At 38.5% G+C, this 13,585-nt stretch overlaps 1 protein-coding gene across 3 annotated transcripts; it reads right to left on the bottom strand.

The window, feature by feature from the left end:
• Window positions 1–3,234: 3,234 nt before the first annotated feature.
• dtd1 (D-aminoacyl-tRNA deacylase 1) lies at window positions 3,235–13,349 on the bottom strand. 3 transcript variants are annotated; one of them, XM_088374728.1, is made up of 6 exons: window positions 13,189–13,349; window positions 12,758–12,848; window positions 11,959–12,194; window positions 7,805–7,902; window positions 6,402–6,566; window positions 3,235–4,367 (listed from the first exon to the last, which is right to left on the bottom strand). In XM_088374728.1, exons 1-5 carry the CDS (start codon window positions 13,265–13,267, stop codon window positions 6,411–6,413), a joined length of 660 nt encoding a protein of 219 aa, XP_088230854.1. In that variant the 5' UTR covers window positions 13,268–13,349; the 3' UTR covers window positions 3,235–4,367; window positions 6,402–6,410. The 3 variants fall into 3 exon arrangements, with proteins under 3 accessions (XP_088230854.1, XP_088230853.1, XP_088230855.1); XM_088374727.1 differs by lacking the exon at window positions 3,235–4,367 and having other exon boundaries at window positions 5,551–6,566; XM_088374729.1 differs by lacking the exon at window positions 3,235–4,367 and having other exon boundaries at window positions 5,551–6,554.
• Window positions 13,350–13,585: the final 236 nt, after the last annotated feature.

Genomic DNA, 13,585 nt, shown 5'->3' with positions numbered 1-13,585 from the left:
TTGGAGTGACACCGATGATTTTATAAACGTGTTATTCATGTAATCGTTTTCTTTAATAACTCTATATGTTACGTCAGGCCCATTCTCAGCTCTTCGTTTGTGTTTGTCACGTTAGCATACCTATCGTTTAGCCTGTTGTTGCTATCTAATGAATTGGAGTGTCACTGATGGTTTTATAAACATGTTATTCATGTAATAGTTGTCCTTAATCACTCTATATGTTACGTCAAGCCCGTTCTCAGCTCTTTGTTTGTGTTTGTCACGTTAGCATACCTATCGTTTAGCCTGTTGTTGCTATTTAATGAATTGGAGTGACACCGATGGTTTTATACACATGTTACCGTATTTGCCGGTGTACAGGTCGACTCGGTGTATAAGTCGACCCCCTAAAATTCGACGGAAATTTACGATTTTATGATATATCCTTTGTATAAGTCGAGCTCAATTGTTGCATTATATTAAACTTCAAAATTCAATATGCGAAATTTATTGACGAAATGTGTTCAAATTCCGGGAGGCCGTGCGCATGGGGCTGTTTATAAGCACCGCGGAGGAGATCGCGGCCGGCGAGCTCGCGCACGCCGCCCGGCACCAACGGGAGGCCGGAAATAGCTCCAAGCCGAGCGGATCGGCACTTTATAAGCACCGCGGAGGAGATCGCGGCGCCTCATTGGACTTCCAGCGGCCGGCGAGCTCGCGCACCCGCCCGGCACATCCGGGAGGCCGTGCGCACGAGCCAAGTGGCCGAAAATAGCCCCCGCCGAGCGGATCGGCTGTTTATAAGCACCGCGGAGGTGGTCGCGGCGCCTCATTCGACTTCCAGCGGGCCGCGCACTCGCGCACGCCGCCCGGTTCAAATTTTCTAAGTGCAACGCACAATGAGATGCATGAGAAACGGCCTTGGTTACCATCACATTTGAAGTGATGAATACGAAGTTAAATTTTATGACTCGGTGTATAAGTCGAGGTCGATTTTTTTCGGTCGATTTTGGATCGAAAAAGGTCGACCAATACACCGGCAAATACGGTATTCATGTAATAGTTGTCCTTAATCACTCTATATGTTACATCAGGCCCGTTCTCAGCTCTTTGTTTGTGTTTGTCACGTTAGCATACCTATCGTTTAGCCTGTTGTTGCTATCGTTTAGCCTGTTGCTCGTTCATGACTGTTTTTGGTGTGGGATTTTGTCGAATAAATTGCCCCCCAAAATGCGATTTATATATGTTTTTTTTCACTCTTTGGGGCATTTTATGGCTGGTGCAGCTTGTACTCCGGAGCGACTTATAGTCCGGAAAATACGGTATTCTGCCCTGTCATGACTGTTATTCTGTCATGTTTAGAGTTGAAATATCTTTGGGAAATGTATAGGACTCTATCGCCAAGTGGGCTTCTTGATTGTTAAGGTTGAGGTTTCATATAAATAGCACTGGAAACATTCCGGCTAGAGTGGAAAAAGTGATCAGGGGTCCCTCAAGCAATTGGTTTCTGTCATTTACCTCCTAAACTACAATGGTGCAGAGCAGGACAAATACTTATGTGACAAAGAAGATACATCTGGAATATAAGATGTGACATTCCATATATAAAAAATATCAACCGAGTTAAAAAAAAAAAGGTAACTAACAAAGAAACACAGACAAAAACCCCATTGAGAATCTAAACATACCTGGAGGCCTTAAACCTGTCATGAACCTCAGGATGAACCCTGTGAACTGTGACTGATCATGTCAGTACTGAAACAAAATATAAACTCTTACATGAAAACTCTGAGGCACAAAGAAAGACAACAATGTCGGGGATGGAAGGAGGAGGAGGGAGGGGAAACAAATTAATTCCAGTTAAATTGTTTTTCCATAGCCAGTGGGCTTGGCAAAGGACTCTATTTCTCACAAGATGAAAGATAAGTAATAGAGAGGGAAAACCAGAGTGTAGCTCCATGTGCAGGAAAAGGCCTGGAATTTAACTCACTGTCCTGTATACTGTACACTCTTACCCTGTACCGCACAGGAGTACATTTACCTTTTTCAACATGCTTCCAGTATATCGCTTTAATAAATCCAAAGCCACACAAAGTCATTTTGTTGTTGTTTACCTCATTTATTTATTAGAATCGTAGAGTAGTCACCACAGTAGAAATTATCACATTCCAAATACATTTAAAGTGATACAACTAAACCTTGTTCACAACCAGACATATTTGGGTCATGTCTTCTCTCTCCAACAGTCCTCTTGGCCGGCCGGGCAAGAGCAACTTTGTTTCCTGTCCTCCTGCTGCTCGACAACAGCACAAGGGAAGCTCTGCTGAGCATCATTTGGAAGTGAAAACGGGGGGAAGGGTATATATGTATAGTTGGGCATGCAGAAATACGTCCATTCACTCACCTTCAAAAAGTATTAAAACAGTGAGACCAGCTACTTTATTCTTTGCGTATGACTTAAACCCTTTTGGATGTACAGCCAGTCAATTATGAGAAAAGAGATCAACACTGCACATTTTATTTCTTGGTATCTCCATCTCAGTGACGTGCGGTGAGGGTTGGGGTTGGTGAGGCACAAACGTACTGTATGACGCTAAGGCACTGACTCACAAGTCAGATTTACAAGCATACATGGTTGTTATCCCATTCTTGATTAAATTTAATAACATTTTAAACACACCACTGCAGTATTCTTACCTTTACTTGTAAATGAACTCTTTTTTAGAGTACCACTCCTTCTGAAACGAATGTGTTGTTGTCCATCCCAGGAGGAACGTAGTTTGAATTAAGCCTCGCAAATCTGGCGTTGGTCTTCCCTTACTTATGATTTCTTGCTTTGACTGACAGTCAAGTTTTGAAAAATGTCTTATCTTCGAGATGATATCCTCCATTTTCAGGGAAAATAAAGACAAATAGCAACGCGTTAGCACCGAATGTTGTTGGTTGTTTTTCTTTTCTTTTTTTTTTCTTCTTAATTTACTCTCGCATTTACTCGTGTCGTGGCTCACTATCGCCCCATTTTTGAGGCAAAAGTATTGGCTGCCTCAAGGCACGCGCCTTTTCCCGCTGCCTGCAAGCACGCGCTGTTTGCACGCGCTCACTACAGTGTGTGTGTGAGTGGTGCACACGCTCACACGCTCACGCGCATGCCCTGAGAGGCACTACCTGTCACTGCCTCAGCCTCCATGATTCTCGTCTCCCGTTGTTATTTGAACAAGAAATACAGCTATTTTGACTATGAAAATGATCCAAATGTATAGGAAACACACATTATGTTTTATTATATTATTCATTTTTGAACAACTTATGGTGACAGCTGAGGAAAGCATGTTAAGCCCTTTACCGCCCCTGGTGGCAAGGTGAGGCACTACCTCACCTGCCTCATATGAGTGCACGTGCCTGCTCCATCTGGATCTAATGCATACACGTGTGTGTCTGTGTGTGTATACATATGGGGACAAGCGGTATAGAAAATGAATGGATGGATGGAAGATCCAACCCGCCATTATTTTGTGTGGCCCGCAAATGCAAAATCATGTATCAACTCAATTTTTCTTGTTAAACTACCAAAACTCTAAATTGTCTTTCCTTATAATAACAGTGAGATATTGCATCCCAATGGGAATTTTAGTAACTTTATTCAGGCAAAATAAAACTTCAAAGAAACACTTCCATTTATTCATGACAATGAGACATAAGACATTTGGAAATCCTCGTACATTAACTATGGTATTTATGTTCAATGTTTCAAGCACTTTAAATTGAACTACAGGCTGTCTACAAGATCATTCCCTGATTTAATGCTATGATATCTAAACCAATTCAAACATATTGACATAATGACGAAGCCCATACATTACCTATCAATAATATTTTATTAAAAGTCTTATTGCATAAATACACATTATGCCCTCTTTTTCCTTCGAGGGATGAACTGTTACTGACCTGGTTTCCACAAGCTGCTAATGATTTTGACCACCATTTTCAGAAAAATGGTGCACTGACACACTGGCAGAAATGCTATCAGGAAATTTGTCACTGCTACTAATCTGTAGCTATGAAGTATGAACGAATTTCACAATAGAGTCACATTCTAAATTTGTTTCAAATCAGTGCATGTTTTTGTAGACACAGAATATGCTATAAAACAGAAACAAAGAAAGATGAAAAATAAATAAAGTGGGAAAATCCAAAGAAATTGTGCCAACATAAGTGGATCAAGGTCATTGTTTGCAAAAAGTCTTTCAGGTTTTGTTGGTTTGATTATGGAGGACACTTGCATACACTGGCGGATAGGATGACTGCTGATTTCCAAACACTCCTGATAAGTTTTGGACTGGAAAATCAAGTCCTTCCTGAGGAAACTGAATTTGTTGTTGTTTTATCATCTGTAGGAGTGAACCCAAAAGATTGAAATTGAAAAACAAAAATACAAAAGTAAACAGTTTATTTCCTAGCACAAGCATCCTCTACCAGCAAGGATGTATAGAAATGCATGTCAGTGCAGTTTAAAAAAAAAAAAAATCAATCTACCATGTCAAAATAACGTGTGAATATCTAAAGTTATAAGCTAGAGCACCAGCACACATCCAAATCTTCTTTTAGTTATCTTTTGGCATCCTAACTTAAAACTGAGAAATTGTACAGCTGTCGACTGAAGTTCCAGCCCGAGACAGAGATCATTACCAGCTGATAGGAATTACACAAACATTTCAGATGTGCCTGCTGCGTGCTTTATCAAATGCAAAGAGGGCACCAAGACAGCGTTCCAAATTACCGTATTTTCCGGACTATAAGTAGCAGGTTTTTTTTCATAGTTTGGCCAGGAGGGGTGACTTATAATCAGGAGCAATAATATGTGAAATTATTAACACATTATTATTTGATCATCAACACATTACTTACTTACTAGTATAGTTGATCACTTCACATGTTATTTCCACTTTAAACCACATGAGGTCACACTAGGCCAGTGGAATAATTGGAACCACAACTGACAATGAGTCTGAATTCATTCACTGATTTACGGAGTCAGCGGAGTTCATTATAACACAGAGGACAGAGATTGACACAGAGGACGAAGATTTCAATGGATTTAATGATTTGGAGTGACACGGATGGTTCAATACAATTGTTATTTCTGTTATAGTTATTTGATATATAGTTTATATATAGTTATATTGGCCTGTGGAATAACTGGAACCGCAACCGACGACGTGTCCTACGTCAGCGCCGCATGCACTTCCGGGGTCAGCAGCGGCGTTGTTTACACAAAGGACGAAGATTTCGATGGATTTAATGATTTGGAGTGACACGAATGGTTTGATAAACGTGTTATTTATGTTATAGTTATTTGAATAACTGTTAATGTTATGTCAGACACGTTCTCAGTTCCTCGTTTGTGTTTATGTAACGTTAGCATACCATATCGTTTAGCCTGTTGTTGCCTGTTTATGTCTGTTCTTGGTGTTGGATTTTGTCCCACCAAAAATGCGACTTGTACACGAGTGCAACTTGGAACTAAATTGTTTTTAGTCTTTGCACACATTCTCAGCACTTAAACATATTAAATGTACTTCATAAAGACTTTAATAGAACAAATTCACCTGACAGAATATTTCCTCAACATAACCGGCCAGCATAATCCTATGACTTCAACCCTATTGACAGCATGTGGAGCACCCTCAAAAAGGAGATGTATAAAGGTGGATGACAATCCACTAACAAACAGCAACTAGGCGTGGCAATTCTTGGTACTTGACAATGGGTCATCCATGTTCCTTGTCTCCAAAAACACACACATCCATGTTCCTTGTCTCCGAAAACACACAATATGAAAATAGTCGATGGCCGGATAAATAAGACTGCAGACAAATTGTGTGAATATTACCGTTTCCTTGTGGTCTGAATGTGTACATACGGAGCCACGCCAGAAATCTGCAGGTACGCATTTGCAAATAGTCTCACGCATTTGTATGTGTATGGCAAAACTGTAGTAAAAGTCACATTTGAGAGTACAGCAAATCAAGGGTGTCAGTGTTTACAGGCCACTCACTTATGCATTCAAATCAATGTACACATTTGCAAATTCATGTTACACGTGTAACTTTAGTTGCATGTTAATAGATTTATGTTACACATTTGTGACAGAAAAGAGGATTCTTTTTACATATATGTGCATTGAGATACGCATTCGTAGATAGTTTTGCTACAATATTGGCTCCATACATGAGATTGATGGAAACTCTATATTCCATTTTACTGTGATTTTGCAGTCTATCAATGAAAATGTGTTTTATACTGCCATGTTTATAACAAGATTGATAAAAACGAAAATAATAATAATTTAAAAAAAATCCTTCTTTGGGCTTTACAAAAATTATTCGCTGATATGGTTTTGTGTATTTGCCTACCACACTCACTCAGGAGATCTAGGGGTCTCTTTCCGAAGACACGTCACCATCTGCCCCACTACTTGCATTATTGTCCTGTCGGGAACGAAGTGCACTCTTCTCCCTACTTGATTCAGAAGGTCCCTTTGAGCGTGTCTTTTCTTTCCTCTGCTGCTGCTTCTCCTGCTTGGACAACTGTGGGGGAACAGAAAGAAAAATAAAGGTTCTTAGTTAATTCACCTTTAAGGTTTCCTCTATGCTTTTCAAAAGACGTATGAGCAATCAAAATAAAATCTAATCTAATCGAAATAAATAAATAAATATTCAAAAGCAAGGTGCTTTTTTTCCTGCGCTATTCATGGTTGTGGAAAGATCACAATAATGAAGCACATTGTTGTGACAGAGAGCACTGTTGTGTCTCAGTGTAATTGATTTATTCCTTGAAGCATTAAGTTTTAATTTGTACAATTATAAAATATGATATTGAAACTGAGCACATCATATGAATATATGGGGCCAGTACCCATACTGACAGGACCACTACAACTTGGCACAGCATTCAGCACGCATGCACATGCACACAACATTCAAGTGGAGAGAAACATTTCTCTCCTATGGACCCGGGGCTAAGTGTGCTTAAAAGAAAAAACAAATCTGCACCCTGGTCAGATGGCTGCTTAACCCTGCTGTGCACTAAATCCCAGATTCTAGGAGAGAAAGGCGCAAACTATGTTGGTCATTTGTCCCTCTGTGCCAAACTTAGCCAATTGGCTGGCCCTTTATCCCTAATGTTCAGCTTTGGCTTCAGTTCCTCATTGCCCAGACCTAAACATTCCAACAGACAAGATTAAAATTCTGTGGACTGTTTAACATCCCTTCTTTTAGGCCAGCAAGCCAAGCCCACTAAAAGGAGGGTAGCCAAAGTCCGTTATGTAAACACGGGGAATTCTTTCAAAGTTACTGAAATAAATGAAGAACAGCATAACCTTGGATGTACGATGATAAGAGTGATATATGTCTATAAAAACCAACACCTGCAAATATAATGCAATAGTATTACCACTCCAGGATGTTTTCCGTTCCAGTGTATTCCTGCTGGGACGTCATGCAAAAAGGGAGCAATTCAAAGATGCATGCAATGGGCAAAATACGGTGAAGTGCAATTTCACAGCACAGCTACAATTGATGCTTGGCATTTAGGACAGGGTGATTGTTGCTTATTAACATGAGTATTAAGAAAGGCTGGAAAAAAAAATAAAATAAAATAAAAAATCATGTATCCATCGCCACCTAGTGGTTTACACGGGGATATGAAAAAGTGGTGAGCATGCCAACTGATTGTTTTTCTTGTCTTCAAGCAAGCAAGTGCACCTCCTCAGTCAGGTTTTTGAACCTATAAAAACAATAAATGTGTATTTTTAAACATTCAGTACCTGACGGGGGTCTGAAGAAACAGGAGGTGACGTCAGCTCAATCGTAACTGGACCATCATTTTGAATGTGTAATTTCATGGAGGCCCCAAATTTTCCATCTAAAACACAAGGAAAATATGTAAGCGTGTAGGTGACACCAACATTAAGAAAATATTTAGTTTACAGGAATTTTCATAAGAGAAAAATCCTGACAAATTTTTAATGTTACTTATTTTGATATTAGTCAGAATTTATTTTGGTTATCTTGTATGGGATAGGCTCCAGCCCTCATAAGAATAAGCAGTTCAGAAGATGAATGAATGAATGAATGAATGAATGAATGAATGAATGAATGAATGAATGAATGAATGAATGAATGTTAAACAACAAAAATGTTCCTTTATGCCCACTGCCATCAGATGTTACAGCAGCAGTGTGAGAACACAAGTAGACTCCATGCATCTCCAGATTTGGTCCATATTCCACCATAGTACCGGTATAATTCAAAACGGAAAAAGAAGTAGCATCACTCAGCAGAGCCTTCAATACTGTGACTGTAGCCATCCTAACTGCAGGCAATTCAAAATCTGTAGCTAAATTAAAAAATAATACCACAGCACCAAAGTAGTGAGGATGTGTCCTACAAATTCTGGCTTTATCTTAAAAGCCATCAGTTATCAATCATCATTTGATTAATTTTAAGAAAATATTACATTCACAAAAAAGGAATGGCTTAAAAAGGCACCTCCATTTTTACCCTCATCCTTTCAGAATAGTGTGGGAAACACTCACATGCACAAAATCACGCACGGACGCACAAAATCTAAATAAAAGGCAACCATACAGTATGATGGGATGATATGAAGTCTATTGTTAGCAGCAGGATGGCTAACAAAGCACTTATTGTGCACATCAGAATATTTTGAAAGTATTTTTTATGTTTTTCATTTTAAACTCTTATTTTTGTGATGTCACAAATGATGAGCCTGGTCTGTGTAAACATAACATTATATTTTTCAATGACACTTTAGAAGTGGGGTCCAAACTTTACAGCTTTGAGCATGTTCATACTTCAAGATATAAGAGAAGATAGTATTTTTGGATGTCATAAAGATGTACAATTTGGTACATTTATAACTATGGCTAGTTTCACACAGCAGCTCAAGTCAGAATTTTTTTTGCCCATAGATGACTTTCTTTCATGCACTGTGAACATTACAATTCAGATTTTCACATGTTAGCTATGCTTCTTTTGTATGCAGATAATGAATCACATATGAATGCTATGCGTCTGCAGTATCCGCACGCATCCGACCTCGACGTCACAAAAAGCTCCACGTGGGTTTGGAAGAGAATGCTCGGACTACTGACATCGTCCGTGACGCCGTAAAGTTGATTTGAGTAACAGTTGATTTTACATTTGATTTTAATGTACCGTAATTTACGGACTATAAGCCGCACCGGACAAAAAGCCGCACCAGCTAAAATTCAGGGATATTTTAGTTTTTTTCTTACGTAAGCCGCACCGGACTATAAACCGCACGTGCACATGGGTTTTTTTACATAGAAAGACAGTACACAGAAAGCCGTACAAATCCATAAATACGCCGCGCCGCCATTTAATCCTCAGTGTTCAAAGTAACCTTCTGAATAAAATGCATTAAAAGTTCACACTCATTACAACTTGTTTTTGGTGAGCAAAATGTCAGACGAATTGAATTTAAATGCTGATTGAGCATTGGTCCAAACAGCGCCACTGCTTTGTGTAATCTCTGAGTCACATGGCAGAGTAAGAGAAAGGGTTTAGAGCCCTTTGACGCAGGTCACCTAGCGTGCATTCCTACTAAAGCTCATAATAGTCACAAGCAACACAGCTAGAATAAGCAGCAGCCATAGTAGTGTTTCAAAATAGTATTTTTGTTGTTGTTTTTTTCTTAAAGGTACCGCACAACCGTGGTCCACAGCCTTTTTACGAGTGTATAAAAGTGATCGTGTCATCACAAAAATCACAAAAAAAATCTTATATAAGCCGCACCTGACTATAAGCTGCAGGGTTCAAAATTTTGGAAAAAGGTCGCGGTTTATAGTCCGGAAATTACGATAATCCCACTTGAAACTTGAAACCCAAAGTGTCCATTTCTGGCAACTGACAGTTTGCTTATTTTGCAATGAGATGAAATCATCTTTCGTTAGGGCTGCTTGATTATGGCTAAAAATCATAATCATGATTATTTTTGCTCAATATTGAAATTCTGATTATTTTCACAATTATATTTTTGAAATTGGAAAAGCATTTATTAAACATGTTTGGAACAGTATTTAAACGTTCATTTTCTACACAAACTAGTTCAATGTTCAGTTCCCAAATTATAAAATGAACTTGTTCAGTTCATAGTTCACAAGTGAAATTTCATGAACTAAATTTATGGTTCCAAAAATGGAAAGTTTATAGTTCTTTTCTTGCCCCAATCAAAAAAAAAAGTTGCTTCGAGCTGCTACCCTCTGGCATTTTCACATTGTTTTTACCCATTCTGTTTACACTAGTATCCAGGTGATATCACCGTACAATCTTAAATGGATCGTAGGCTGTAGGTTAGTAATCAAACGTATTACGCTTTCCCACTTGGAAACTCACAGCTGTAGAAATTAAACTCGTTTATATTTTTTTTACTACAGACATGAAATAAAAGTCATTATGAAGTAAAATCCCCCTGTGCACATAAGACTTCAACTAAATGAGAACATTTCAAATTTAATGATCAAACCTGAACAACCTGAAGGATTTTAGATTCTATAAAACTACATTTTGACATGTTTTATATATCTTATATATAAATTAATGCAACTCCACACAACGAAAATGATAATGAAATACAGAAATTATAAATATGTGTCTGTGTGTGTATGTATGTATGTATGTATGTATGTATGTATGTATGTATGTACCGTAATTTCCGGACTATAAGCCGCGTCTTTTTTCCAAAATTTTGAACCCTGCGGCTTATAGTCAGGTGCGGCTTATATAAAATTGTTTTCGTGATTTTTGTGATGACTTGATCACTTTTATACACTCGTAAAAAGGCTGTGGACCACTGTTGTGCGGTATCTTGAAAAAAACAACAACAACAAAAATACTATTTTGAAACACTACTATGGCTCCTGCTTATTCTGGCTGTGTTGCTTGTGACTATTATGAGCTTTAGTAGGAATGCACACTAGGTGACCTGCGTCAAAGGGCTCTAAACCCTTTCTCTTACTCTGCCATGTGACTCAGCGATTACACAAAGCAGTGGCGCTGTTTGGACCATCTGCATTGTATTAAAACCCAATCAATCAGCATTTAAATTCAATTCTTCTGACATTTTACTCACCAAAAACAAGTTGTAATGAATGTGAACTTTTAATGCATTTTATTCAGAAGGTTACTTTGAACCCTGAGGCTTAAATGGCGGTGCGGCGTATTTATGGATTTTTACGGCTTTCTGTGTACTGTCTTTCTTTGTAAAAAACTCATGTGCACGTGCGGCTTATAGTCCGGTGCGGCTTATGTAAGAAAAAAACTAAAATATCCCTGAATTTTAGCTGGTGCGGCTTATAGTCCGGTGCGGCTTATAGTCAGGAAATTACGGTATGTATGTATGTATGTATATGTATGATTATAATCTAACAATTAATTAGTGAGACATTTCGTAACACATTGGTTGATTTTGTTCCATATTTTATTAATAAATGAAATATAGTATAATGAATGAGGCATCTATTTAATTATTTCATTGTGCATTTATTTATTTGCTTGATCTATTTAATTCAAAATTAATTAATTAATGAATATTCAATTAATGACATTTACCATATTTAAAACATGAATATTTTATTTAATTAATGAATGGTATTTTTATTTGATGAACCATTTCATGATGTATTTATTCATTTAATTTTGGCACTTTCGGTCCTCCAGAGGTTTGAGTGCTCTGAGTGCAGCGGTTCTTTCTTTTCAGGCATAAATGACCTTTTACCATATAGGATGTAATGGAAAAGTACTGTACATCATAACATACTGTATGAAGGTGAGACACCTTTAAACAGCTCGTTTGTAATTGGCAAGTGGTTAACACTATCAAGGCAAAACTTATGCACCAAAGCATACCAAATGGAGGTGTCATTATTTGACCCACCTTTAACCAGCTCAGGCTTGTAGGCACTCCTCAAGTTCTCCAGGATGCTGGCATAGAAAGGTTGGGCCAGTTCCGCGGGCATAGCCAAGTGGAAGTCCGGCTTGTTACCCTTCAATATGCACTGGAGTGTAAACTGGCTCACGCACAGCACCTCATAGTCCCAGTCCATAACACTTTTGCTCCATGCCCGACCATTCTCATCTTCAAACAGCCGCAGGTTCAGGATTTTACGTGTACTGCAGGCAAGAACATAAATGTAGAAACATGAATGGAATGGGTGCCAGCCACAACAGAACCAAGAAAACAATACAAGTACAGTATATCGACCTAATTTAAAAGGACACCACTGGACCGACCACTCAAGCCGTCCATGGAAATCATATTACTACCTCCTGATTTCAACATTCAATAAATTCATTTTTCATTCATTTTTTTATTTTCTCTTGGTTTTTCCCAACAAATTATTTTGTTTTGATTAATTTTTCACATTTTATGCCATATTTCCCTTTAATAGTTGAAAATGGTTACTTTTGCAGAAAACTGTCAAATAAGGGATATCTGTTTTTATATATAACCTTGGCCAGACCAGGCACCCAATGGGATCGAATGGGGGACACGTGAGAACATGATTATGCAATTTGATATTATGTAATATTACTGAGTTTTTCCTCTTCGTTACAACCTATTAAAATTACTCACTTCATAAAAGATTACTTTTATTTAAAAACAACATTCATATCAATGCCAGGTATGTAAAACTGTGAGAAGAGTTGTAACTCACGAACCCTCCTCCACTTACATGTACTCAGCATCTGTGTGGGTGTCCTCCACAGATATACCTAGCAACACACACAAGCCACGTCCTATTGAGCTGATCTGATCGTCTCCCACTGCAGAAAAAACGAGGGGAAAAAAAGTTGATGAGTGGGTCAAGTGTTCCTCAGAGCAAGAATGAAAGGATAGCAGAAATTCAGCTCAGCTTTCAGCTTCCAAATGATGCGTTACTTCGGCAGGGGTGTTATCATTTGGTGTCCAACACCACCGAAGGTCACATGCGCCACTAACTTGAATATGTAAAGACGATCGGTGGTGTACTTAAGTGCAGTATTGCGAAGTCGTTCCAATGCTAACCAAGCTATTACTAGCTTAACCTGTATTCAAGACGAACTGACCCCGACACATTCAAAACACTAAATGAAAGCAGTGTTTCAAATCAAGGCAACTGTTCACCTGTCACAGACGCCCTGGTAACTCTTTGGATGATCGCTTTCATTGTTTCGGTGATGTTTTTTTTAGCACCTTGACACATCTAGTACATAAACACACACGGGGGAAAGTCAAAGAAACGTTGTTGCCCTCTAGCAGTTTCTTTCGGAATTTCACTTTCACTCACGTCACGTTACATTACAGCAGTGATTGTAACCCAGTAGTAACATGAAAAACAAGAAAATGGCCTTTTCCTGGATCACAGATATTGTCAACCTGTGTATTCACTTTTTTTGTGTGAATTATTATGCTTAGTGATTTGCCGTGAAATGCTTTCCGTTGTAAATGATGTGCCAATTCAAGAATTGTTGAGAAGCATAGTTTCCCTGAAGTTCTATTGAAGTGTGTGCGTGTGTGCGTG

The sequence above is a fragment of the Syngnathus floridae genome, chromosome 4 (assembly GCF_059516105.1).
Source record: "Syngnathus floridae isolate MCC-2025c chromosome 4, RoL_Sflo_1.0, whole genome shotgun sequence".
Classification (NCBI taxonomy): Eukaryota; Metazoa; Chordata; class Actinopteri; order Syngnathiformes; family Syngnathidae; genus Syngnathus; species Syngnathus floridae.
Note: the sequence above shows the minus strand (reverse complement) of the source record. Positions and strands in the feature narration are given on the sequence as shown.

What these genes read in the sequence shown, in the direction of transcription:
- dtd1 (XM_088374728.1), bottom strand. Translation starts at nt 13,267, where the DNA reads ATGTGTCAAGGTGCTAAAAAAAACATCACCGAAACAATGAAAGCGATC. An exon ending in TACCAGGGCGTCTGTGACAG is followed by an intron (nt 12,849 to 13,188) that starts GTGAACAGTTGC and finishes TTTTTTCTGCAG; the next exon opens with TGGGAGACGATCAGATCAGC. An exon ending in CACACAGATGCTGAGTACAT is followed by an intron (nt 12,195 to 12,757) that starts GTAAGTGGAGGA and finishes TCTTGCCTGCAG; the next exon opens with TACACGTAAAATCCTGAACC.